This window comes from Adiantum capillus-veneris, chromosome 3, assembly GCF_014529385.1.
Source record: "Adiantum capillus-veneris isolate H3 chromosome 3, ASM1452938v2, whole genome shotgun sequence".
In the NCBI taxonomy this organism is placed as follows: domain Eukaryota; kingdom Viridiplantae; phylum Streptophyta; class Polypodiopsida; order Polypodiales; family Pteridaceae; genus Adiantum; species Adiantum capillus-veneris.
In genome coordinates, this window is record NC_140933.1 from 13,210,464 (window position 1) to 13,234,693 (window position 24,230).

General features: G+C 45.5%; 1 protein-coding gene across 1 annotated transcript in view; it reads left to right on the plus strand.

The window, feature by feature from the left end:
- The window catches only part of LOC147460523 (cysteine-tryptophan domain-containing zinc finger protein 7-like), a 51,422-nt gene that overhangs the window by 13,874 nt on the left and 13,318 nt on the right, over nt 1–24,230 (plus strand). The window contains exons 4-9 of the mRNA XM_086507886.1: nt 1,011–1,379; nt 1,463–2,946; nt 3,032–3,507; nt 3,611–3,705; nt 3,813–3,967; nt 5,323–5,480. Of these exons, the coding sequence (XP_086364012.1) occupies nt 1,011–1,379; nt 1,463–2,946; nt 3,032–3,507; nt 3,611–3,705; nt 3,813–3,967; nt 5,323–5,480 (2,737 nt within the window). The remainder of the gene's footprint in view (nt 1–1,010; nt 1,380–1,462; nt 2,947–3,031; nt 3,508–3,610; nt 3,706–3,812; nt 3,968–5,322; nt 5,481–24,230) is intronic.

The window sequence follows — 24,230 nt, forward strand, 5'->3', positions numbered from 1 at the left end:
TCAATCCACTTCTCGGCCTTATCTGCCTTCTGTTGAGTCTTTGTGATAACGTCCACCCAAGAGGTCGTCATTTCTTTGTGGTGCTCTTCCCCCTCTTTGATGGCTCGCACTTGTTCTTTGATCGTGTTGAGCTCTTCTATTACTAAAGGTTGCATTCTCCTTCTTCAAGCGTGTTTCGTGAGCGTGCCTTGGCGAGCTCCTTCTTTAGTGATGCAATCTCTCCGTCTTGGGCCGTCATCCGATCTCCCATTGCCGCGATTTTGCTTTCTTGGGCCGAAACACGATCCTCGAGCATTCTTATTGTCCCTAATAGTTGGCGGTTCATATTGTTAATGGTTTCGACCATTTCTTCTTTGCACTTTGAAACTACATCTTCTAGGGGTCGGCTTTATCATTTTGCTTCCTCATGTTTGATCGGTGTCAAAAAATGAGAGGAGAGAAAATTGACCTACACCCACAAGCGCTTCCATATTATGCATACATGTTCCACACTAAGCATACATGGCGTGCATTTCTTACAATTTCTGCACAATACGATCAAAACGACCAAAAAATTCCGTTTTATGCAATTTTCTGCCAATTCTGCATTTTTTGAAAATCAGCAATTTCTACTCTTTCCGAATTCTGCGATTTCCTGTAAAATCCTCAGTAACTTTTCTGAGAGTTCTACCAAAAAGACTGATTTTTTCCCTGCGAAATTCTGATTTCTAATTTGCTGGCCATTGTACCTGTTGTACCTTGGGAGGGGGGGGGGGGGGGGGGGCGGCGAGGGGCAGGGCTGCAGGGGGGTGGAAGCGTGAGGGGGGAGGGTGGGGGCGGGGGGTGGAGGTGGGATTGCAGCACGAGGGAGGGGGGGGGGGGAGTTGTGGCAGGGTGGTTACGCGAGGGGCTGTGGCGAGGGGGGGGCTTCCACGAGAGAGAGAGAGAGAGAGAGAGAGAGAGAGAGAGAGAGAGAGAGAGAGAGAGAGAGAGAGAGAGAGAGAGAGAGAGAGATTTTGTGATATTGGCAGAGGATAAAGCAGAATGCTTCATGCGCTTCTGTGCGAGCCAGTAGTTTAAGCAAAGGTTCCGGCTCTGCTGTTCTAACCCATGAGAATGGAGGAGGAGATAGTGGACCTGTAAATGAGAAGGTAACCAATGTTGCTAGCTCTTTTTTGATAGGAAGGGCCGAAGACAAGACAGGTCTTCCGAAAAAGGTTACATTGAAGATTAAGATGGGATCAGAAACCAAAGAAAAGAAGAAGAACGCCACAATTTACAGTGATTTCGGATTAAGTAACTCCTCGTCTGAAGAAGAGGAAGAGTTTGTGGATGAGGATGGCAGAACTGACTCTGATCCAGATACAAGCCCGGATAGAACACCTTTAACAATGATTAGGGTAACGAACATATTTGATTGTGTTTTTTGATTCATTAGTTTGGATAAGAACATGAAGAATATTTGCTTACCCATGTTTGACAGCTTATGACATCCCATCACATTCCAGATGGTATGCTTCTGTCACCGTTACGAGATCTTGTAACAGAGCCCTTTATGCAAAAGGAAAGGCTCTGGTTAGCATGCGAAGAAGTTAAGGTCAGATCACCTGGCCTAAAGAAGGTAAATCTGTTTCAACATGGAGACACTTTTGAAACACTAGATAACCCAAAAGAGCAGACAATGGAGTATGCGGGTGAGACGAAAGGAAACAGTGCTAGGAGCTCAGATCGTTCATTAAAGAGAGTAAAGGTTGACAAGGAAAGAGGAGGCTCAAAGGATAGTAGCAGGCATGTATCCAAGCCTCCTCCGAAAGCTTATGCGAAAGACCTGGCTAAAGCAAGTGAAGTTGAACGGCAAGTGAGAGATGCAGTGAGTGAGTCTGGTACAGGGGTAAGGTCAAATGATTCCCACAAAGAATTTAAGGGGTTTTCTCTAGACAGGGCGCTGCCAGATTATGTGTTGTATGATGGAGATCACATTCCAAAGGATTTCTGCTCTCCTTTTCAACCGCCAAAGGAAGTTGATTCAGGTAGAGAACAACAATCAAGAGGTTCCAGAGCTGACAAAGTAGCATCGTCTTCACATGAAAGCATCAATGAACACCGCGATTTAGGTAATCAAGGGCCAGATGCAAGCAAAGAGTTTGTCAACACATTGGGAATTATTTCTCATGGCAAAAGGCATGCCGAGGTCTCCTTGGATCCTTCGAATGGGAAAAAGAGGAGCTCAGGAAAAGTTTTTGTTGTGCCTAGTGAGGAAAAAACAAAATCTGGCCAAAATGCAAGATCATCAACATCTAAGGGCAAAGGAGGAGGAAAGGTTACCGTCCCTGCTGCTGATATTCCCACAAGGGAAATGGCAGATTCAAAGAAGCGATCAATAGAATTTGGACATGATGCGGATGTATTGAGGGGCTCATCAAGGGAAAAAGGAAAGGTCTCGTACAAGGAAATTCACATGAGTTCTGGGAGGGATAAATATTTAAAAACAAGTTCAGAAGCTGACCTGCTTCTGGAAGAAATTCCAAAGGGTGGGCCTCAACATTCTTCTAAGGTTGCTGGTAACAAAGATTATAAGGATTTTCAACAAGTAGACTTGCCTAAAGTACATAAGGCAGAGAGTCTGGAGCACAAACGGAAGGAAAAAGTAAAGAGAAGGGTAACACCTGATTATGTGCACAAAGAACCATCTAAAGTTTCTGAGGATAGACAAAGAGAAACAGCCACAAGAGATGTGTCCACGAAAGTGCCACAGCCATCCTGTGTACCTGAAGCAGTTAGTACTGATATGCCATCCCAGGCAGTAGCCCTACCACCTCCACCAGCAGCAAATGGTGTTGCCCCTTATGTACTTGTTATGGATAACTGGGTGGGTTGTGACAAGTGTCAAAAATGGCGACTTCTTCCTCCTGGGGTTGATGAAGGAAATCTTCCCCACAAATGGCATTGTAAGATGCTATATTGGCTGTAAGTTTCAGCACCGAATCCTTAGCGACACTTTTGGGGTTTGACTCGTCACATGACTTACCAGTGAATTGCTTTGTTTTGTCAGAGAGAAAGAGGGTTTGAACAACTGTAGCATTCCAGAAGCAGTCACAGATCAAGCCACCCAAGCACTTTACAACATTTCGGCACCCATACCGCCACCTATCCAGGAAAATCCTCCTGTAGGGGAGCAGGTTCAGCCTCCTCCTGTGGTGACTTCATTGCCTCCGGTCAATCTTACTGTCAATCAGGAAATGAAGGCTTCCGAGAAAATTAGAGGTGCAGCGAGCACCAAGAAACATAAGATTCCTCGAACAGGTTCAAGTGACAATACTGTGCCAGGCAAAGCGAAGAGTTTTGCCGAGGCTCCGCCAGTGACTCAGGATGCTAGTCAAGCCAAGCTGGATGGAGGGGATACAATCCTAACTCAAGAGAAAATACAGGCAAAGGTGGAAGTTCTAGATTTGGGCTCTGTTAAGACTGGAGAAGGGAAGCAAAAGGTGAAGGAGAGAGATAAGGCAAGGCGACACCGTCCCAGTGATGGTGGGTGAGGTGTGCCTGTTTGCCCACATGTTTTTTTGGCTGCTGTTGTCTTCGTTTGCTATTTTGTAGTTATTTTTTTGAATGAAACACAATTGTATAGCAGGCTTGAGCCCTTCTGCAAAGAAACATAGTCAGACACCTGCAAACCTTGTTCTTCGAGATGCAACCAAATTGAAGCACAAGGCAGACAGTTTACAGGTGATTTGGCACGGATTGCTCAGAGCATAGAGGATCTTTGTATGCTTCTAAGAATCACTTATTTGTCTGAGGCTTTTTAATCACTCGAGCACATTCCAAACGAACAGGGTCAGGAGCGTCCAGGCACAGCTCTATATTTACAGGCTGCATTGAAGTTTCTTCAAGCAGCGTCCATGCTGGAAACTGAAGCTTCAGAACATGGAGATAACAGACCTGGACCACTTCCTGTACAACTTTATGCGGATACTGCAAAGCTTTGCGAGTAAGATTGGTCTCTTTAAGTTTCCTTTATGGACATTTTATTTTATTTTTTACACGTGAAAGATACAAGTCGATGGTTTTGGCTTATGCTCTTAGTACCTGACCAACTAGCTGGGTTGGTTGAAGACTTGTGGTGATGCACTGTCCTAAGTTTTGGAGTCTGAAACCCCTAGATAGAAATAATCCCCTGTTTTTATTCCAATGCATATGCCCGTGTCCTATCCTAAGTTGTGGGGTCTGAAACCTCAGAAAAACATCAATTGCCTGGTGCTGAAATTTGCAACTATTTCCAACTACTGTTTACTTCTTTGCTGTAAGCATCAGAAGTTGATCTTGTTTTTTTTTTTCCTTGCTGGAATCTTACATCTTTGATCTTCAAAGTTCGGTTTAATAAACTAAACCAATAAGCATCCATGGCAGATGAGGGATGCTTTACACTTAGCAGAGGCCAGGAGAAATAGAGGTCGATGGAAGGACCGTATGAACACCATTCAGTTTACCTTCATTAGATGTGGGAATGCAAACAGTTAAGCTACATGGAGCGCTGCTCCAAAGAAAAACAGGGGGCTTAATGCCTAAACATAGTATAAGTTTTGAGATTATTAAGCCTGCTTTTGAAAGAACTGTCATCCTCCTCTGTCTATAGTTTCCAAAAATAAGTGATCCTGGATTAAATACGCATGATAGTTTGTGTTACTAAACTTGTAGGTTCTAGCATGCATGCCAAGGCTGCCGGCCTCATTGCATGGGAGGATTATGTAACTGAGTTGGCACATTGGCAGGTGCCCATCCTATGTCTTATGTCTTTCTTTCTCTCCTTGTGTATGTGTGACATCGACAGAATCATGTGCACAGTTTGTCTTGTTCTATAGGCTATGCTTGATTCGGTCAGGGGCATCCAATTGGTCAGTTCTGCTGACATTATCTTTCATTGTTTTATCAATTTTTTTTTTTAGTACAAAACCAAATGTGCAATCTTCAAGGCAGGCTTGTATGTGGATTAATTCGCGCATGAGTTCCAAAATGCCGTGTTCCATATTGCACATGGGAATAATTTGTGTTTTTGAAAGACTTATCAATGCTACGTTTTCAATATTTGGTTCCAAAGGATTGTTAAACGCGAATATATTTGGGTTCTCCACGTATGCAATACATGGCTCTCGTCCAAATGCACCCCATGATTGTACTTTCTAATTTCAAATTTTCCATATGCCAAATATGGTGCGATTTAGAATTTGGAGGAGGCACCAGACTTGAAGGCTACTGGTTTTTGTGCACTAAATTCAAAATGTTCATTGTGCATTTACGGATATTGCAAAGGTTAAATTTATTGCTTGCTTCCTCATTCTTTTGCAGATACTGCGCTTCTACTTATGAACGCAACAAAGACCTTGCAGTTGCTGCCCTTGCTTACAAATGTGCTGGGGTTGCACGGATGCGTGTTGTGCAAGCCAAGAGCTCACTTATTAGTAAATGTCGAGCGGAAGTTCAAAGTAGACAACAAGTTGCACAAGGTATGTAATCGGGATAAGAGTGTTAGGTGTGTGTCGGGATCTCTCATTCTTAATAAGACATGGTTTGTCTCTTCACATTACCTTTGCATCGAAGGAGATTATTGCAGATCTTAATGCAATAATGATGGTATCCTTGTTGCAAAGGTTTTTTTAATATAGAAAGTAAAGCTATATGTGAGGAAGGGAAAAGAGTCCATACCCGCCCCCCCCCCCCCCCCCCCCCCCCCGGGCCCTTCTCTCTTCAGTGGATCTCTTGCTGCTTCACTTCTCATTGAGATGGTTGTGCGGCCAGTTCTGGTCTTGGGCTGGCCTTTGGCTTGCATCACAGATAGGGCACAGTTCTTTTCTCATTCCTCAGTTTGTGGTCTCTGCCCATGTTGTGGGCAGCCTCTCACTTGACGGTTCTTCTTGTACATGGGCAGCCAGGCCATTCATTTCTGATTTGTGAAATGCTGGTCAAAGGGACGAACAGAGTCGAGAAGCATCTCAGGTGTGTTCTTTGTAGGGCTCCCCGCTCTTTAGCAGTATGGTGAAAGTCGTAATAACATTAGGACAAACTTTCAATGTATACAGCTCAGTTGTTGCAGAGACAGACATGATAAAATAAAAGCTCGAATGTTGATGGTAGGATAACAACACTGAATGTCTTTCAATCGAACAACTTGCTCTATACGTTTTTAGTGAAGGTGTGAGCTCTCTTTTTGGGCGCCATGATGGAGTTCGTGCAACCATTTCTCTTCCAAAGAAAAGCAAGCTCTCAAAAAGTGTCTTAATGGCTTAAATACATCTCATCAAGTTTGCATATTTGGTGATGTCTGAGCACGCTCATGGCTTCAGACTGGGTGTTTATGAAGAGCACAATTGGGGTGTTTCTGATGGATTCACATGTATGTCACCAGGATAAGACATGTAGAAACTTGGGGTTTCAGATTGGTTTGGATGTCTCCTCTTAGCAGCAGTTCATGTTAATCTTGCAATCCATTTGCAGCAAGCTCTTCTTTGTCAGTGGCCGGTAGAGCGTTGGTAGCGAATCAGGTGCTCTTGGCTATTGTTTAGTATACTTGCTCTTGCTGGATGCTTCACTTGGGGGTTACATGGCGAACTGTGATTCTGGTCTGAGCAGAGTGTGGTTTGGGCATACTAGATATGCAGATACAGCATTCTGCTTTGATATCCGCGCTCATTGTCCAAGGACTATTCCATGGACCTGAGCCTTGGGGGCTTTTCTTTCATTGTGCACTTGCCCGTTTTTTACCTAGACATGAAGAGGTGGCTCCTAACAGCTGGTGGTGTTCCTATGGCTGGACTTTTTCTGAGGCACCCCCCCTCCCACATACCTATTTTTTGGGGTTTTCTGCAAGAGATTGCAACCCTTATTTTGTGCTTGCATTTTTTTTTCTGCAGGGGCAGCCAATCCACCAATTTTTCAACCCTATTGTCACAAAGTGATGACGTGTCAGGCCACGACCCAAAGAGGAGAGAGAAATGAAATGAAATGTTATATTAACGTCTTCAAAAGGCCAAAATGACCTATGAGACCAAAAAGTTACAATTGGTGAATCTGATACCATGTCTGAGTACGGAAATTACCAGGTTACAAAGTTACCAAGTTACAAAGAACTAACACTAAAACACTAAGGCACTAAGGAGAAAGGGAATAAAAAGGGGGGGGGGGGGGGGGGGGGGGGGGGGAGGGGGGGTTTGTGGGTTCAGATGAAATCTCTCATCGGTTGCTGTCGGATCTCATCGACTTCCTCCATGGTCAGAACTCTGGTTGGGCGTCTTGCATGTCGAGCTAGAGTGATCTGTATCTTCTGTTGCAACCTTCGTCGGTAGTGGGAGACCCCCCGAGGTCGTGGACGTCTGGATCTGCCAAGTTCAGTGGCTCTGTCAAGCAGTGTACCTCTAGTATGAGTAGGCTGTAATGACTGCTCCGTTTGCTCTCCTCTGTCTGGTGTAAAGAACTCTGTGATTCGTCTCTGAGACTGTCTTTCCCCTGATGTCCTCAGCAAGCTCTCCCTAAGTCTGCGCAGCTCTAGCAGGAACAATCTGAGACGCTTCTGATCCTTGTATCTCATGACTCTAGAAAAAGGTCCGAACCCTTCTCTAAACAAGTAGTAGAAGCGTCCGCGTATCTCACAGTATGCCGGGCAGTGGCATGTGTAGTGCAGTTCTGTCTTTGGCTCTAAGTTACATAGGTGACATATCCTGGCTCCTGCCAGCACCCCTCGGAATCGGCCAGTCTCGATCTGGAGCTGATGTGAGGATGTGCGTATCTATCCAATAGCGCATCTTATTCCATGAAATAAGTGTGTATCCATGTATGGTGGCCTAGTCACAAATCCGTCCTCCGTGAGTTGGAGAAGATGCTCTCTATAGAAGGCCATCTTCGTGCCCAACTCCTGTGTCGGTTGTATCCATGTGCTCCTGGTATTTAGTTGAATCAGATCCTGACGTATGAGCTTGGTGATCTCTGTCCGTGTGAGAGACAAGGAGGGTGCATCCAAGGAGTATTGAAGCGGAGGTAATCTATCCATATTGAGACCATGCGACTGGAACCATGATGCCATCTGCCCATACCAACATGCTGTATCGCCTTGTAGAGCTAGTTGTCGAGATGACTCCAGGGCAAGCCGAGCGTATCTGTCTCTGGGGAGATCCCATAAACCGTGCATAAAGGACATTGATCTCGTCAGTGCCTCCACCACGAGAGGGGGGGGGGGGGGGGGGGGGTGGCCAGCTCGGCTCGGATAATCTCATGTGTTACCGAGGCCTTAGCCCGAATCATCCGAGCGATCATAGAGACCAGAGGCCTCTCCATACATCGCCATGCATTTGTATTACCAGATCTCCCATGGTGGTCTACTGAGGGTCCCCATACATGAACTCCATAGAGCATAGCTGGAGTCACTAGAGTGTCAAAGAGCCATAGCTTTGTTCATGGTTCCTGAAACTGAACCTGCGAACACATCCTCTCCAGTCCTCCCAAAGCTGCATATGCTCTCGTCAGTCTAGTCTCTGATGCTCTCCTTAGTGAAAACACCGGTCCACTGAATACTACCCCAAGATAGGTATATGCATCTGTGTACTCCACAGTCTCCTGGCCATACATAAATGTGGGTGCCGACCTCTTGACCCACCGTGGTGTGGTGTTGAACACCATAACCTTGGTTTTTCCCAGATTGACCGACAATCCACTGTCACGAGCAAATGTATGCAGAGCATCCAAATGACGCTGCATCCCCTCTGGGGAGTCCGAAATCAACACAATATCATCAGCATATAGTAACAGTGGAATCCATGTCCCTGCTAGCTGAGCCCCCCTGTCTCCCTGCCGCTCTACATAGTCTGAAAACTCATCCACATACATCCCAAAAAGAGTTGGGGATAGTGGGCATCCCTGCTTTACTCCGATAGTGGAGTGGACCATGTCAGACATTCCCTCAGTGGTGCGTACCCGTCCCATCACTGTCCTGTATAGAGCCAGAATACCCCATATCAGCTCTGTAGGCACACCCATGTCCTGTAGTCTGTGTATAAGTCTGGCTCTCGGCACTGTGTCGAAAGCTTTGCGGAAATCCACAAAGCTACAATAGATTCTCTTGCCGTGGTGTCTACCCTCCTCAATAATAGCTCTGAGTGTCAGAATCTGGTCCAGAGTGGAGAAACCTCTCCTGAAACCTGCTTGCCCTGGTGCTCTTATTCCCTCTCGCTCTGCCCGTCTACTCAGCTCCTGCTCAAGGACGGATGCATACAACCTAGCTAATGTGTGGCCAACCATGACGGTGCGATAATTCGCGGGAATCATGGGATCTCCTGACTTGAAAATAGGCACAATCGTAGACATACTCCAGGTCTCCGGGAAGCCTTCATACATGGCTCGATTAAACATCATAGCCAGGAGCTCTGCAAGCATATCCCTGGCATGGATGAAATGCTTTGCTACTAGACCATCATGATCATGCGCTCTCCTTGTCTTCATCCTGTCAATGGCTTTCCTTACCCTCTCCGCAGTAAAGAAAGAAATTGTCTCTAGACATGTCTCTAGTGGGTCTGGCAGAGGTGGTTGCCCTGATGCTGTGTAGAGAGATGTGGCATATTCCCCCCATGTCTCAGTGGAGGTGACCGCGGGTGGTGGTGAATGCACGTGGAATAGCCTCCATGCTTCGCTTGAGTCCTTACTTATAAATAGCTGATATAGATCCCGCTCTAGCTGAGATAGATAGGCCCTTTTCTTTTGTCGCACTAGGCGGCGAAAGATAATCCGTGACTGTCGATGTGTGGTAATACCCGTGAGCACTTCCCTCTGTAGTTTGATCCTCGTCTCTTTGCACTCCTCATCATACCAACTGTTCTGGGGCATGTTCCCAGATCGTCTCCGTGTGGGCTGGCTGTGGGGGTATGCCTTTGATGTTGCATCATGGAGCGTCTCTGTCAAAATCTGAGTGAGTTCATCTAGTGGCCGTCCCGGCTCATGGGTGCATAGCTGCCTGTATATCTCATCGAGATACACAGAATCCGTCTTCCTCATGAAGGTATACCGAGTGTGTATGGGGACCCCACCTAATGGAGCTGTGCTAAACTGAAAGGCCAGGGTGAAAGACACGATAGCATGATCAACTGCTATTCCAAGTGGCCTAGTGCCCACCATGAAATCCTGAAAGAATGGGATGAGACCTGGCTGGGCCATAACATAATCCACTGTGCTCGCACCATGTCGGTGTGGAAAGCAAGTAAAGCCTCCAGTTGTCGAAAATCTTTGTAGGCCATTCACAATGGCCAATCTGTGTGCGGTTCCCATATCTATCAAGTATCTACCATACTCAGTGTATTCCTCATCTTGTGATAGTTTGGATAGACCCATCTCTGTGACGTCCAGCTCCCTGAGCATCTCTTCGGAAGTATCATAGAATATTGTCTGGCGGTGGGCAGTCCTAGCATTGAAATCCCCTAGTATAATAATGTCCCCATCCTTGGAAAACTCCCATATGTCATTATCCAAAATAGCAAAGGGGGATTGTCCTCTAGGTGATGCATATACCGACGTACTAGGAGGGAAGTAACAAATAGCAATGTAGAGGTATCTGCCCGTCTCTGCCCTGAGCCTCACCCACATGTACCTAGCCTGTTCATCCTTGCGTGCTATATATATCATTGGTTGCAGTTCCTCCGTGGATAGAACTGCCACTCCCCCTGAGCCCCGTCCTCGATGCTCCGATCTGGTCTCTTGTCTGCAAGCTGTCTCCCATCTATATCCACTCACCTGTGGCATGGATTGTCCCGGTGCTTGATGCGTCTCAGAGTAGAAAATGATGTCTCTCCCCATAAAGCTATCCTCGAAGGCCCCTACATCAAGACGGAGTGACCCGTTACAATTCCAGGTTGCCATCTTCAGTGTGGTCCCATAGGTCTCGCACCGTCATGCAGGGCGTCGCTCCAATATCACCACCTTTCCATCCCTGTAAAAGGCAATCTTCCCCTTTTCCCTTGCGGCTCTTATTTCCGGCATTACTTCTTGCATATGAGCAATCTGCGAGAGGGTGAGGTCATCTCCAGCCCGTCTTCTTTAGAGTCGCTCTCTTCTTCAAGAAATCTTTCTTCGCTTCCATGGAGGGGAAGCGGAGAATGAGTGCCCTTTCCTTCGAGGTTTCTCCGTTGCTCCCACTTTTCTTAGTGCCCACTCTCCAAGCCCTTGTATGCGTCTGCTCGTTGACCCCCACCAAGGTCATGAGTTCTTTCACCTCTTTGTCTACATTATCTTGGTCTCTGAGGCCACATACCCTTATGTGTAAGGCCCGCACGCGTCTCCTTTGCTCCTCTTCGAGTGTCAGGTTGATGATGGTTGGTGTGGGGGTGGGAGATATTTCCTTGCCTTTCTGACGTGGCCATCGTATGGATATAGAAAACGTGGCATAAGAAGTGGCGCATAAAGTGGCCCGTATGGCTGCTGATGTGGCAGCTGATCAACTTTTTGGGCGGCAGTTTTTTAGCAGCTGCCTTTGGACCAGGGCGCCTAGCTTTTTGGCCCAGTGGCCGTAAATTGAAGTCTTGGGGGTTTTCTTAGAGAGTTGAGTGCATGGTTGCACAGTTGCAGAGCAGACTTCACGGGAGTTGTATTCTGTGCCTTTTATTATAAAAGAAGTAGTGAAAGGTTGCCAGACTTTGGGGCCAGAGCATCTGGAAGTGGAGCTCCACCACTTCGCGTCGTGACTATAGTCTGTTTCAAAGTTGAAGTGTTAGTTTTTAAGTTCTGTTCGTGCGTTGCTATGGAATTACCGCCTTGTCAGTGCCAAGCGGGCTAGAATGGTATCAGAGCTTTTGTCGATTCCTTTACGGGGGATCTGGTCTGACTTTTTGCAGCGCACGGCATGGATTTTGACAGAGAATCCAATCAGGAATAGGATTCTAATAATGGCAACAGAAATTCTAATAATGGAAGGTCAGTTAAAGAGGTCAACTTGAAGAATCTTTGATCGACAATCCACAACTTGCAGATCTTTGGTGGAAATTGCAAGCTAGCACTTGTGCAAAGTGACTTATGAAGTATTCGAAGGATCCTAAATATGCAAGTATTCAAAGGATTAGCTGGTCTCAGAATTCTACGAGAGGTGGCAAAACGTTGCCAACCTTCCTCTCAAATCGGCAACGCAAGTGAAGCTGAAATCTTACACGAAGACCTCTCTTTCGACGTGAGAGAAAATTGATCGAGCCATGGAACGCAAGATCAGTGAAATTGTTAAGTACAAGAAACACTCTGCAAGGGACAGAAGTCCGAGTCTTTTCCTGGTTATCTGTCACGTGCACATCTAACCCTATGTGCATGTGGACAAGCTATCTCAGGTCTAGGGTTCAGGTTAGTCTAGGAAGTGTCCTAGCACCCTTGTGAGCCTGTGCGCAGGCTGTGCATGTCCAGGCACTTAGAATAGTTGCATACCCTTTGATTGCACACATCAGGATTTAGCATGACATTCAGTACCCATCATGAGCATTTTCCAAGAGCATAGAACCCTTTTTGCCAAAGTACACATTTTTCACTTATTTATTAATAAGTGACTTTTGTTGGAAAAGTAGGTAAGACAAATTGCTAAGGAATTATAAAAAAAACCCAGTGGGCACTCAGTAGAAGCAGAAACAGAAGATAAGCTCAGTGCACAAGTGCAGAGTGCAGCTTGCCCACCATTTTCTCAGCAGATCAGCCTAGCGTTTGCAAATTCAGCAAGTTTTGCCAGCGTTCTCAGAATTCAGTAGATCAGAGTGGCGTTTTCAGATTTCAGCCAAATCAGCCAGCGTTTTTGCATTTCAGCCCTAGTCCGGCGAAGCAGTTGCAGATTCAGGCCGCAGTACCGCCACATCAGCAAATCCCCAGCAGAGCATCGAGCGTTTTCAGTTTTCAGCCTTGACGCCGTCGTCGTCGACATCGTCATCGTCATCGCAAATCCCTATCTTGACGACGACACCTTCGTCATCATCATCGTCATCGCAGTCCCTATCTTGACGACGACACCTTCGTCGCCATTGTCGCAGATCCCGGACTTGACGATGACACCATCGTCGTCGACATAGTTATCATCAAGTATCACAACATCTAGACCATTCGGTACTACGTACAGGACATACCGAATACGTATCGTACCTTACCACCTTGGTTGAGACCGTCAGTGAAGCCAAGGGCTAATCACACTATTTTCCTATTTATGGCGTGCTGGTACGATGGGATTCAGTCTCCTAAATCATTGTTTACGCTTTCGCTATAACATCAGCTACTTTATTCAGAAAGAATTGAGGCTGGTACATTGGCTTGTGATCGTTGTATATGTCTACAATGGCGGACACTTTACATCATTGGCTCTATGCACAAGGAGCAACCAATATCCGACGCTTTCTATGGTAGCAAGTAGGCATGGCCTAGCTATCAAACAACTAATTTATGAGACGACATGAATAGACTAAGAGAGCCTATAACCTCTTGTTTGCTGTCAATGCACATCTAACCCTATGTGTATGTGGACAAGCTATCTTAGGTCAACTTAGGAAGCGTTCTGGCACCCTTGTGAGCCTGTGCGCAGGCCGTGCATGTCCAGGCACTTAATTTAGTTGCATATCCTCTGGTTGCACGTAGCATGATCATCTGAAACCGGCCCGTGGGGCGGTAGGCTTTGGCTTTCACCCGAAATTCTATACTTTAGATACACACAAAGAGAACGTGCAAAGGAAACGTGTGACGGGAATTAACACTTAATCATACACACGGCTCGGAAGCTAGAATGCTTGGAGCAGACGCCGACAACCTGTAGGCCCCAAAATTGGCGCCCCTTTCCATATTTCTTTATACTTTGAGAGGGTAAATTACAAAGTAGAGTCTTGGGAATCCTTTACCTGTATCTAGCTAGATACCCCTTGTTTTGGCCAAATTTCGGCAGCATAACAGCCCCAAAACTTGCACAAAACTAATACCCCGATTGGAACTCACTTGCATTGGCATAAACCCTCTGATTCCTGCCCAAAAACAGTAAATTCAGCATGCTGTATTTACTGGTTTTTGCCCTGTTTTCAGCCCTAAACAGTCCCCGAACTGTCCTCTGCCAGTGGGGCACTGTTCCCAATGGTTCTGGCGTCCGTATGGATGAAAAACAGTCAATTTACAGCTCATACACAGTGCTGAAAATGCACCTGTACGGTGAGGTTATGACCCTTACCGGTGCTTGCTTTGGAGTAGCAATTAGCTACCCTTGTTCCTGCTCAAGGAGGCTCTTTGCCTCAGCAGGAAAGCATGAAACCACACAGTTGTACATCAGTCAAATGAGGAGCCCTCTTGTGGGGTATCACATAATTGCACGTGGGGAGAGAGAGAGCAGTGTGTAGTGTGCAGGGCATCACTCCTAGCACCACACTGAACATAGAGTGGAAAGAAAGCACTCCATAGCTCTTAACCTGTGACTGTTGCAAAATGAGGCCTCTCCAAGAGCGCCACTTCTTGTGATGCAAGAGGAAAGTGCACAGGAATGTGCCACTTGGCGCGTTTACAGGCATTTTTCCGTTTCAGGGTTACCTCCTAAAAATCTCCCGACTGATTGCCCAGTTGACTTCGCGGCAGAGTTGTAAAATGTTCCCCTTGTCATTCCGAAGCTAATGACGCGAACACATTTCACGGCCCAAAATAGCTGTTCCCTAATTTTTAGGAGATGTTTCCGTTGGGCTCTCATTGGTCATCTGACCACTTATCCTCAATGGGACCGCATCCAAAAGTGCAATGTGGCCCAACTGTCGGATACTTTCTGTTGGTGATCCCACCTTGACTTTATGCCTTTATTGAGTTCATTTCCTAGTATCCACCAACTTGCTAAGTGCGACGGGGGGACCTACATGGCCTTGCACTGAGCCTAGACATCCTCTTACTATACGAATTCCAGTGCCAAACAACTTCCCGTGTGCGAGTGGAACTACCGTACACATTGGCGATACAATGTCCGACCATTTGCAACTTCAAAAAGAGGGTCTCAAAAATAAAACAAAAATCATTGGAAAGAAACCAACAACTAAGGTTAGCAATTGCCACGTCCTCGTGACATACCCCCCTCTTGAAATCGCAAACGTCCTCGATTGCATACCATAAATACATGCCATTGATGATCTTTTGATGTTAGCACTCTTTTATCTTCGCATGTATCCGTAAGAAAGGTCGTAACACATAGATACAAATGACTTAATGAGACCTTCATACTTTTGTCATTTACATCCATTACACTGAATTCATATGTACATTTGATGTACTAGCTCTATCATTACCCCTCCTTTGCAGACGTTGGGTTGGGACATATATAGGCTGTAACCCAAAGGCTTCAAGGTAAAGTTGCAATACATTTGGTGACTCTGACAGTTCATGCTCTTCCATCCACTTTGCATCCCTAGGCGGATAGTTCTTGAACTTCTCCAAATAGCGTCTTGCAACCTGTCCTTTAACTTTTCTGTCCTTATGTGTCAAAACTTGCTTAGGTACCAGGATCTCATCAAGTTCCTCAACTTCTGGCTGATCCTCATCTGGCATATCTTCTAGCACATCACCCACGAAGGGTCTTAGAAGACTCACGTGAAACGCATTATGAATCTTCCATGCATCGGGCAATTTCAGCCTTAAAGCCACATCGCTGATCTTGTCAAGCACTTGAAAAGGCCCATAGTAACGCATATTGAGCTTAGGAAACAGCCGTTGCTTGCCCTTCATCTTCTTTAACGTTGCCTTTTCGAACCTTAACAGAACCCAATCACCAGGTGATAACATCAATTCACGAGGGTGACGATTAGCAACCTTTTTTTGCTTTGCCTGAGTCTTCTCCAAGGCAACTTTAATTTTATTATACATTTCATCCATGTTCTCAATATATCGATATGCCTCAAAGATCTTGTCTTTTGTATGCAAAATGGGAGGAACTTTTTTGCCGTCTTCAACAATCTCGAAAGGTGCTTTGCGAGTTGACGAATGCACCGTATTACTGTATGCATACTCAAGCATAGGCAAATACTGTTCCCACTTGCCCTTATTATCTGACATATAGCATTTCAGCAGATCTAGGACAACAAAATTAGCCTCTTCTGACTGTCCATGTGTCACGTGACACATCCAACCCTATGTGTCCGTGGACAAGCTATAGTATGACAAGGGATCAGTCAATCCAGTCAGTCTAGCTTAGGAAGTGTTCTGGCACTTTTGTGAGTCCGTTCGCAGATCGTGCATGCCAAGGCACTTAGAGTAGATGCATATCCTCTGGTTGCACACAGCATGATCATCAGCATTACCATCAGAATCCAACAAAATCCATCAGGAGCATTTTCCAGTGCTTTAAACCTATTTTCCCTATTTTTGACATTTTTCACTGATTATAATTTATTTTAAGCGACTTTTGTTGGGAATTGAGTAGGGCAATTTGGGTAAGATAATATATAAGCAAACCTAGGCTAGCATCATTTGGCAGAAGAGCAAGGAGAACATAGGCCAAAGCGCAACAGGTTCCCTCTCTCTCTCAGCAAGACGCCCACCCTTGGCTGCCGTTTTCCCCCACCCTTGGCTGGCGTTTTCTCCCTAGCTTCATCAGCGTTTTTTTCAACCTATCTGGTGATCTCAGGCAACGCTTCTAATCAGTAGATTCAGCAAGGATATAGCCTTTGCATTCAGCGTTTTTCAACAGCATCTAACCAGCGTTTTTGGCCACCGATTCCAGCGTTTTTGGGCTGCTGATTCCAGCATTTTGAAGCAGCCTAGTTCAGCCACTCATAGCATTCTTGGACCGTAGCCCCACAACAGTTTTCAGCAGCATTTAAAGGACCTGCAGATTGCGTTTTTGCATCAGCAGATTTCAACATTCTTAGCGTTTTTGGACAGCAGAGCAAGCAGCGTTTTCAGCGACCACGTAGCAAGCCAAACAGTAGCAGATCAGCCCGACAACTTCGACCCCTTGGATTCATCAAGCATTCAGTTTTCAGCCATTAGACTTGCATCAGATAGCTTCTACATACACTTGTACCAGATCGTGCAATCAATAGTAGACCACTCTTGCCATTGAGAGTGGGGCCTTCGGAGGAGGGTTTTACAATGTCTTTGGTGTCGTATTCTCTTCTCTCTCTATCTCTCAGTCTCATGCACTTTCACTCTCTCATTAAGAACGGAAGGCTCTCCCTTCCCTAAGTAAAAGGAACCTTGAGCACAGTTCGGAGCACTCATCTTGAGCAAAGTTCAACATTCATCCCGTTGCACTTTACATTGGTATCAGAGCTGTGACAGTGTTCTGTAAGGAGAGAACCACAAGAACCACATAAATTGGTTTTGCTTGTTGCGGTCGCACGTAACCCAAGAGCTCTTGGGCATGTCAATTCCTAATCGTGTTTTTGAAGAGTGACAGGAAATTCAAGAAAGAAGGGCTTGTCCAGCCTCCCCTTGTGCCTCTTTTCACTCATTGAGAGCGGAACGTGCACTTAGCGGCCGACCAATCGACGTGAAGTGGGAAAAAGCAACCTTAGTGTGAGCGCAAGGCCGCCAAGGGGTGCGCCCGCGGAAAAGAGCAGAACTCGGGTGAAGAGAAGATCCTTTTCTAACACAGATTGCAAGCGAAAGAAGAACCTCAAGAACCTCAAGACCCTCAAGAACCTCAAGAACTCGAGACCCTCCATTTTCTTCGATGGAGGAGCCAAGGCTAACCTCGTTCCACTTGAATTGGTGGCGCGGCTCGAGATTAAACCCGACAGGATGGGACCACTAGCAGAGGCAGTTCTAGTGGCACCCGGATGGGACATAGCCATTACACCTGTCATTGGCAAACTTCGGTCGCATTGTCAGGGATAATTGGGGCACGAGGACTTTTTCATAATGCCCTTGGAAGGTTTTGACGTCCTCCTAGGAGTCCTTTGGTTGTACCGTAAGTACAACGCCATGGTCGATTATCAGGCAAAGAAAGAAATGTTGACGAATGAAAAGGGTTGAAAAATTGTACTTAAATGTAAAATTGAAGGGCGAGTCCGTCTCTATTGTATCGGCTTCGGCCATTTCCAAATTAATGAAATCCAGTCTCTTTGTTTACTCGATGTACTTGAAAGAGTTAAATGATGAACACAAAACGAACATTTCTGAACTTGATAGAGAACGCAAAGATTTTCTCCACACTCATGCGGATGGCTTCTCTGAGGGCTTGCCAGGCGAGTTGCCCCCATCTCGACCTGAGGAGCACACCATTGATCTAATACCTGGAAGCACACCACCAAACCGGCCACCTTACCGTGTTAGCCGAGCCCAGAATGAAGAGATTATGAACCAAGTGAAAGACCTGCTGGAGAAGGGTCTTATCCAGCCGAGTACTTCACTCTACTGCTCTCCGATGATGTTGGTTTTAAAGAAAGATGGATCTGGGAGAATGTGCATTGATTACAAAGCTCTCAAGAAAATCACCATGAAGAACTGATTTTCGATTTCAAGGATCGATGATATTCTTGACCGACTTCAGAAATCCTCTTGTTTGAGTAGGATTGATTTGAAAAACGGATATCATCAGATCTGAATCGCGTCGGGAGATGTCTACAAGATAGCCTTTCGGACGAGCTTCGGTTTGTATGAATTTTTGGTGACGCCTTTTGCCCTTACCAATGCTCCAACGACTTTCAACCGAATGATGGATAGGATTTTCAGAGAGTATAGATCATTTGTCGACACTTTTTTTGATTACATTATAGTCTTCTCCAAGGATGAAACAAAACGTAGGCATCATCTGCTATAGGCATTGCGAGATCACAAGTTAGCTATCAATGCCAAAAAGAGTGAATTTTTCTTACTGGAGATACACTTCTTGGGACACATAGTCTGAGCAGCAAGCGTATAGATGGACCTGGCCAAGATCGAGACTATACGTGATTGGCCCGATTCGAAGAATGTTCATGAAGTTAGAAGCTTCTTGGGTTTGTGTTCTTACTACCGGCGGTTCATTCGAAAATTTGCAGAGGTAGCTTCCCCTTTGCACATTCTGACATAGAAAGGAGTTCCTTTCTCGTGGGGACCCACAGAGGTGACTGCCTTTCAGACACTGAAAGAGAAATTGACTACTGGACCAGTATTGACTTTGCCGGATTTGCAAAATTCATTTGAAGTATATTGTGATGCTTGTGGTCGTAGTCTGGGAGCAGTCTTAATGCAAGAAGGCCATTTGATTGCCTATGAAAGCCGATTGTTTTCAAGGCCAGAATTGACAACACAGATATATGAGAAAGAGCTTTTGGCAACGATCTATGCTCTTACTCAGTGGCGACATTACCTACTTGGAGCTGATTTTACGGTCTTCACTGATCATCAGAGTTTATGCTACTTGTCACAAAAGCACCTTTCAAAAAAGCAGATGCGGTGGGCTAACATCTTGTCACAGTTTCACTTCCAGATTGTCCATGTTCAGGGATAGAAGAACTTGGTGGCAGATACTTTGTCTCGGAAGTCAATACAGAATGGGGAGGTAGTAGCGGCGTATTCCATACGAGATGGCTACTTGATGAAGAAAACGATGTTGTGCGTTACACAGCCGTTGAGGGAAAAGGTTTTGACTGAGTATCATTGTCCACCTTTTACAGGTCACCGTGGCATTGACACCACCTTGAAAGGTGTGGAGCGTTACTTCTTTTGGCCGAGACTCAAGAAAGATGTGGACGACTTCGTACGCAGTTGTTTAATATGCCAGAAAGTCAAGTTCGAAAGGCATAAGGCACAAGGATTGTTACAGCCTTTAGCCATTCCCACCGGCCCCCGTGAAAGTATTGCTATGGAAAGGACTAGGTGATGGGTATTCCTGATGCCTCACAAGGTGGGTGACGGGTGCATCGGAAAGGGAATATCCATAGTCGGGAGGAAATTCCGAACTGTGTTAGAATTGTGCACAAGGAAAAAGCAAGCACTTGAATGAAGATGGGTTCAGAGGAAACTTTGAGGAAAAACAGATGCTTTCTCAGAAAGCGGGATTGCTTTTCGGGAAAGCAGATGCTTTCCCGCGAGGAAGTCTATGTCTGCATTGCAACTGTGCATGTGATTGCATCCAGGGACGCTTGGGAAGTGCTGTGAAAGCATTGTTTTTAACTTATAAGGTTTTATTGAGTTTTTGGACAGATTCATACCATTTTTAAAGGTGACCGACCGCCCACTTAATAAGTGGGCAGCCATCTGATAAATAAGGCAATAGATCAGTCAGCGTTTTCTCTCTCTCTCTCTCTCTCTCTCTCTCTCTCTCTCTCTCTCTCTCTCTCTCTCTCTCTCTCTCTCTCTCTCTCTCTCTCTCTCTCTCTCTCTCTCTCTTTCTGGCAGAGCAGCGAAAAAAAAAGAAAATTTTGAGGGGAAAAAAAAAAGGCGCGATCTCTACGCGAGCAGCTATTCGTGCCCGTGGCTAGGAGCTATAAAAGCATCACATGCCCTTACTTAGGAGGAGGACCAATCTTTGGAAGGAGGAGACGCTGCTGCAGATTTCAGTCGTAAAGAAGACGTTGTCGGTGATGCCCATGGCTGCCCCAAGTGTACCAGATGTCGCCAAGACCCAGTGCGCGAGTTCCCTCGTGAAGAAGTGCCTACGAAGCGTGTTTCCATCGGGACAAGTTGCTGTTTTTCTCTGTTTTCAGCCCATAAACGTCGTAGACGGGGCTGATTTACGAGAAGGAACCCGAGAACACACCTCTTTTGTGTGTAGGATTGGAAGAGAGGATTTTCTATGGAGAGATCTCTTTCGGGGAATTGCTATTCGAGAACGGAGTTGCGTTTCGAGCGTCGAGACTTCGAAGGTAACGATTTTCATGTTATGAACTCTGAGTATTTGTTTGCAGGTGTACTTCCTCTTAGTGAGGGAGTAGGAGCAAAGGAAGGTATGAGCCTCTGTAGGAGAAAAGCGCTCTGAGGAACTAGAGCCAAATCAGCCCAGGGGTTTCGTACCCGAGTTTGGGAAGTAGATCCACGGATCGGAGAGAGGTAGTCTCTCAAGTTGCAATCCGGAAGTTGGGATTCCCAAGTAAGTACTTCGTGTCCGGGAAAGCAAAGCTCTTCTGGGGGAAGAGGACTCTGGAAAGAGAGTTGGAAAAGAGTTGCAGGGATGCCATGCCCTGAGTTTGGAAGGTGAGATCCAGAGGCGAGAACCTTGATTCTCGAGGAATTGGAATAAGGAACGGAAGTTCCTTGGAATAGGGTTTTGCCCTAGGATTCGGAAGCCGAGGCTTCTGGGAACCATCAAGTCTTATTCTAGAACGAACGTGGTAATACGTTGGGTTCAAGTTCTTGTATAGACTTCTCCTCAGTAATAAAGATACTATTACGGGGGGGACCAGCCCATCTTCTGGTCCCGAGTACTGAGCAAGGTTGTTTCCGTACGTACGTACGGTCTGGTTCTGTACCGTACGGTACGTCCGTACGCATCGTACGTACCAAAAAAAAAAAAAACCCGGAATTTTTTTTTTTCATCGACGGTGGCTATTCCCCGTGGTCGGACTGGTTGGGCGAGGCCTTTAATAAGTCCACCTATCCTATACTGGTTATTATCACAACAGAGAACAAGAGAGTAGAACAGAGTCTCTGCACAGTGTCTGCACAGAGACCAAGGAAGGATTTGCTGCCATCGATAAGGTTCTTTCTCCCTCCCTCCCTCCCTTTGTGTTTGGAGTCTGCAAGGAGGCACTCTAGAGTCCTGACCTAGCGAAAGATTGTAAGTTTTGGATTCAACTTTGAAGTGTGCGTTAATTGTGTTATGTAGCGGTTACTTAACTTGTGGGGTGATTTTAAGTGTTTTTTGAAAGTTGTGGCTATGTTTAAGTATTGTGCAATGTTTTTAAACTAGATAGGTTGTATATAAATTTGAAATTCTTTGTATTTTTAGCTTTTAAAAAAATATACTACGAATTTTACGTACCTTATGGCCCAATCCATACGGTACAACGTACAGTACGTACCGAACACGTACCGAATACTACGTACCTTACAACCTTGGTACTGTGTTGATCTTCTCTCTCTCTCTCTCTCTATATCCTTTGGCTTCAGTATTAAGTGATAAATTCTATTTATCCGAGTATATTTTATATTGTTATGCGCTCCCGTTTGTGACAGTGGTATCAGAGCATGGTCTCCTCTCTTTCTCTGTAAAGGAGGACGACTGTGGGAAGATACGGGAAGAAGCCATGACAAGCCAAGAGAGAAGTAAGCAGGCGGAACCCTAAGTCCTGCAAGGAAAAGCTTGCAGAGTTGGAATTTTTTTTTTCTCTCTGCAAGAAGTCGACACAAGACTTGGGATTCTTTGAGAAGGCAATAAGAGCATGATGCTCAAGAACCTAGAGAATCCAAGGAGCGGAATTCTCAAGAGCTTCAATAGCCTATCAAAAATGCGCATGAATGCGTGTAATGTACAAAAATGTACATTCGATAGAGGAAATGGAAAGATTGGATTCCAAGCGTGGTCCTTTTGATCACGATCTGGGGCATTGAGCATGGGACATCTCAAAATAGACGCTTCCCATTCTCTGCCTTCATCTCCGACATCACGAAAATCTAACACTTGTTCTCCATGCCCTTGCCATGGAAGCATGGAACCGACCTTTGCAGTGCTCTTATGTGATTTTTGTCCATTAGGTTTGTACCCTCGAGTGCAAAATGGACAAGGCATGAGAGAAGAAGCCCCTTGTTTGTAGCCAAGCAAACACTTTCTGGTCTTCAAATCCCTACCTAAGTGCCACTCCACATCATAACTACCAAAACCCTCAATCTCCAACTAGTAGTACAAGCTGAAAGTGTACACCTCAGTGTACATAGAATCCAATCCCCGTAGTGGGACGGGAATCATTGAACACAACAAGTTTGGAGTAAGGGAATTCAATCTAACTCCTGAGTTCTTGAATAGAAGACCCTCGAACTTTAAGTGAGAGGGCAGGCTTTCAATCAAAGTTACATCTTTGAGGAAATCATAAAGTGCATTGTGCTTGTTTGCTCTTTTGCACAAGATATGGTTATGTCTAACCGGGACTACCACTCTCGAGTGTTTATGAGAGGAGGATCAAACTGAAACATTGTTTTCTGAGATGAATTGGTTTGCTTAACTAGCCAGAAGGTCAACTATTGATCTGGTATCCGGTAATTCTCGAACAGATTACCTGCTACTGCGGGTGGGAAATTATGAAGGAACCATTCTGAGCTTTCAAGCAAAGAAAAGCTTTCATGAAGCTTGAGTACTCTTTAAGCCCACACCCCCTACATGGTAAGGGAAGATATGGTAGTGCTTTTTGTACAAGTGAATGAACACTCTCTTTAAGAGGGAAGGAACAAGCGACGACTACGGCCTGTGCTTGAGGAATCCAAGGATTAAAATCCTAGATTATTTGATGAGCGGGTTTTGCTCTAAGATCGAGCCAAGTGATCATCAAGTTGAGCGTCTTCGCTTCCACACCAGCAGTTTGTTGGTACATTCTTTGATGACATGATAGTCTACTCAAAGAATGAAGAGGAGCATAGGCATCACTTGGCCATTGTGTTCAAAGAGCTACGCAGTCATAGGTTGCTCATCAATGCAAAGAAAAGTGAGTTTTTTCTGGAAGAGATTCTCTTTCTGGGACACATTGTCTCAAAGGATGGTGTCAGAATGGATCCTGCAAAAGTTGAAGCGATCAAGTCATGGCCAAATTTGAAGACGGTGCATGATGTCCGAAGCTTTTTGGGACTATGCTCCTATTACAGAAGGTTTATCGGAAATTTCACTGAGATTGCTTCACCTTTACATGCTCTTCAAAAGAAGGCAGTCACCTTTAGATGGACACAGAAAGAGATTTCAGCTTTTAATCTCTTAAAGGAAAAGATGACTTCAGATCCAGTCATTGTGTTGCCAGATCTTAGGAAGTCATTTGTGGTCCAGTGTGACGCCTACGGTAGTATCATTGGTGCAGTGCTAATGCAAGATGGCAGGGTAGTAGCCTATGAGAGCAGAATTTTGCAAGGGCCAGAGATGACCATGCAGGTCTATGAGAAAGAGTTACTGGCTGTGATTCATGCGTTCTTAAGTTGGAAACACTACCTGCTAGGTGCAGATTTCGTTGTCCAAACGGATCATCAGACCTTGCGATACTTCTTGACACAAACAAAGTTATCTGAGAAGCATATGCGATGGGCAAATATTTTGTCCATGTTTCATTTTCAGATTGTGCATATGGAAGGCAAGAAGAACGTTGTGGCTGATGCCTTGTCAAGGAACCCACAAATTTCAGCTGTGTCGATTC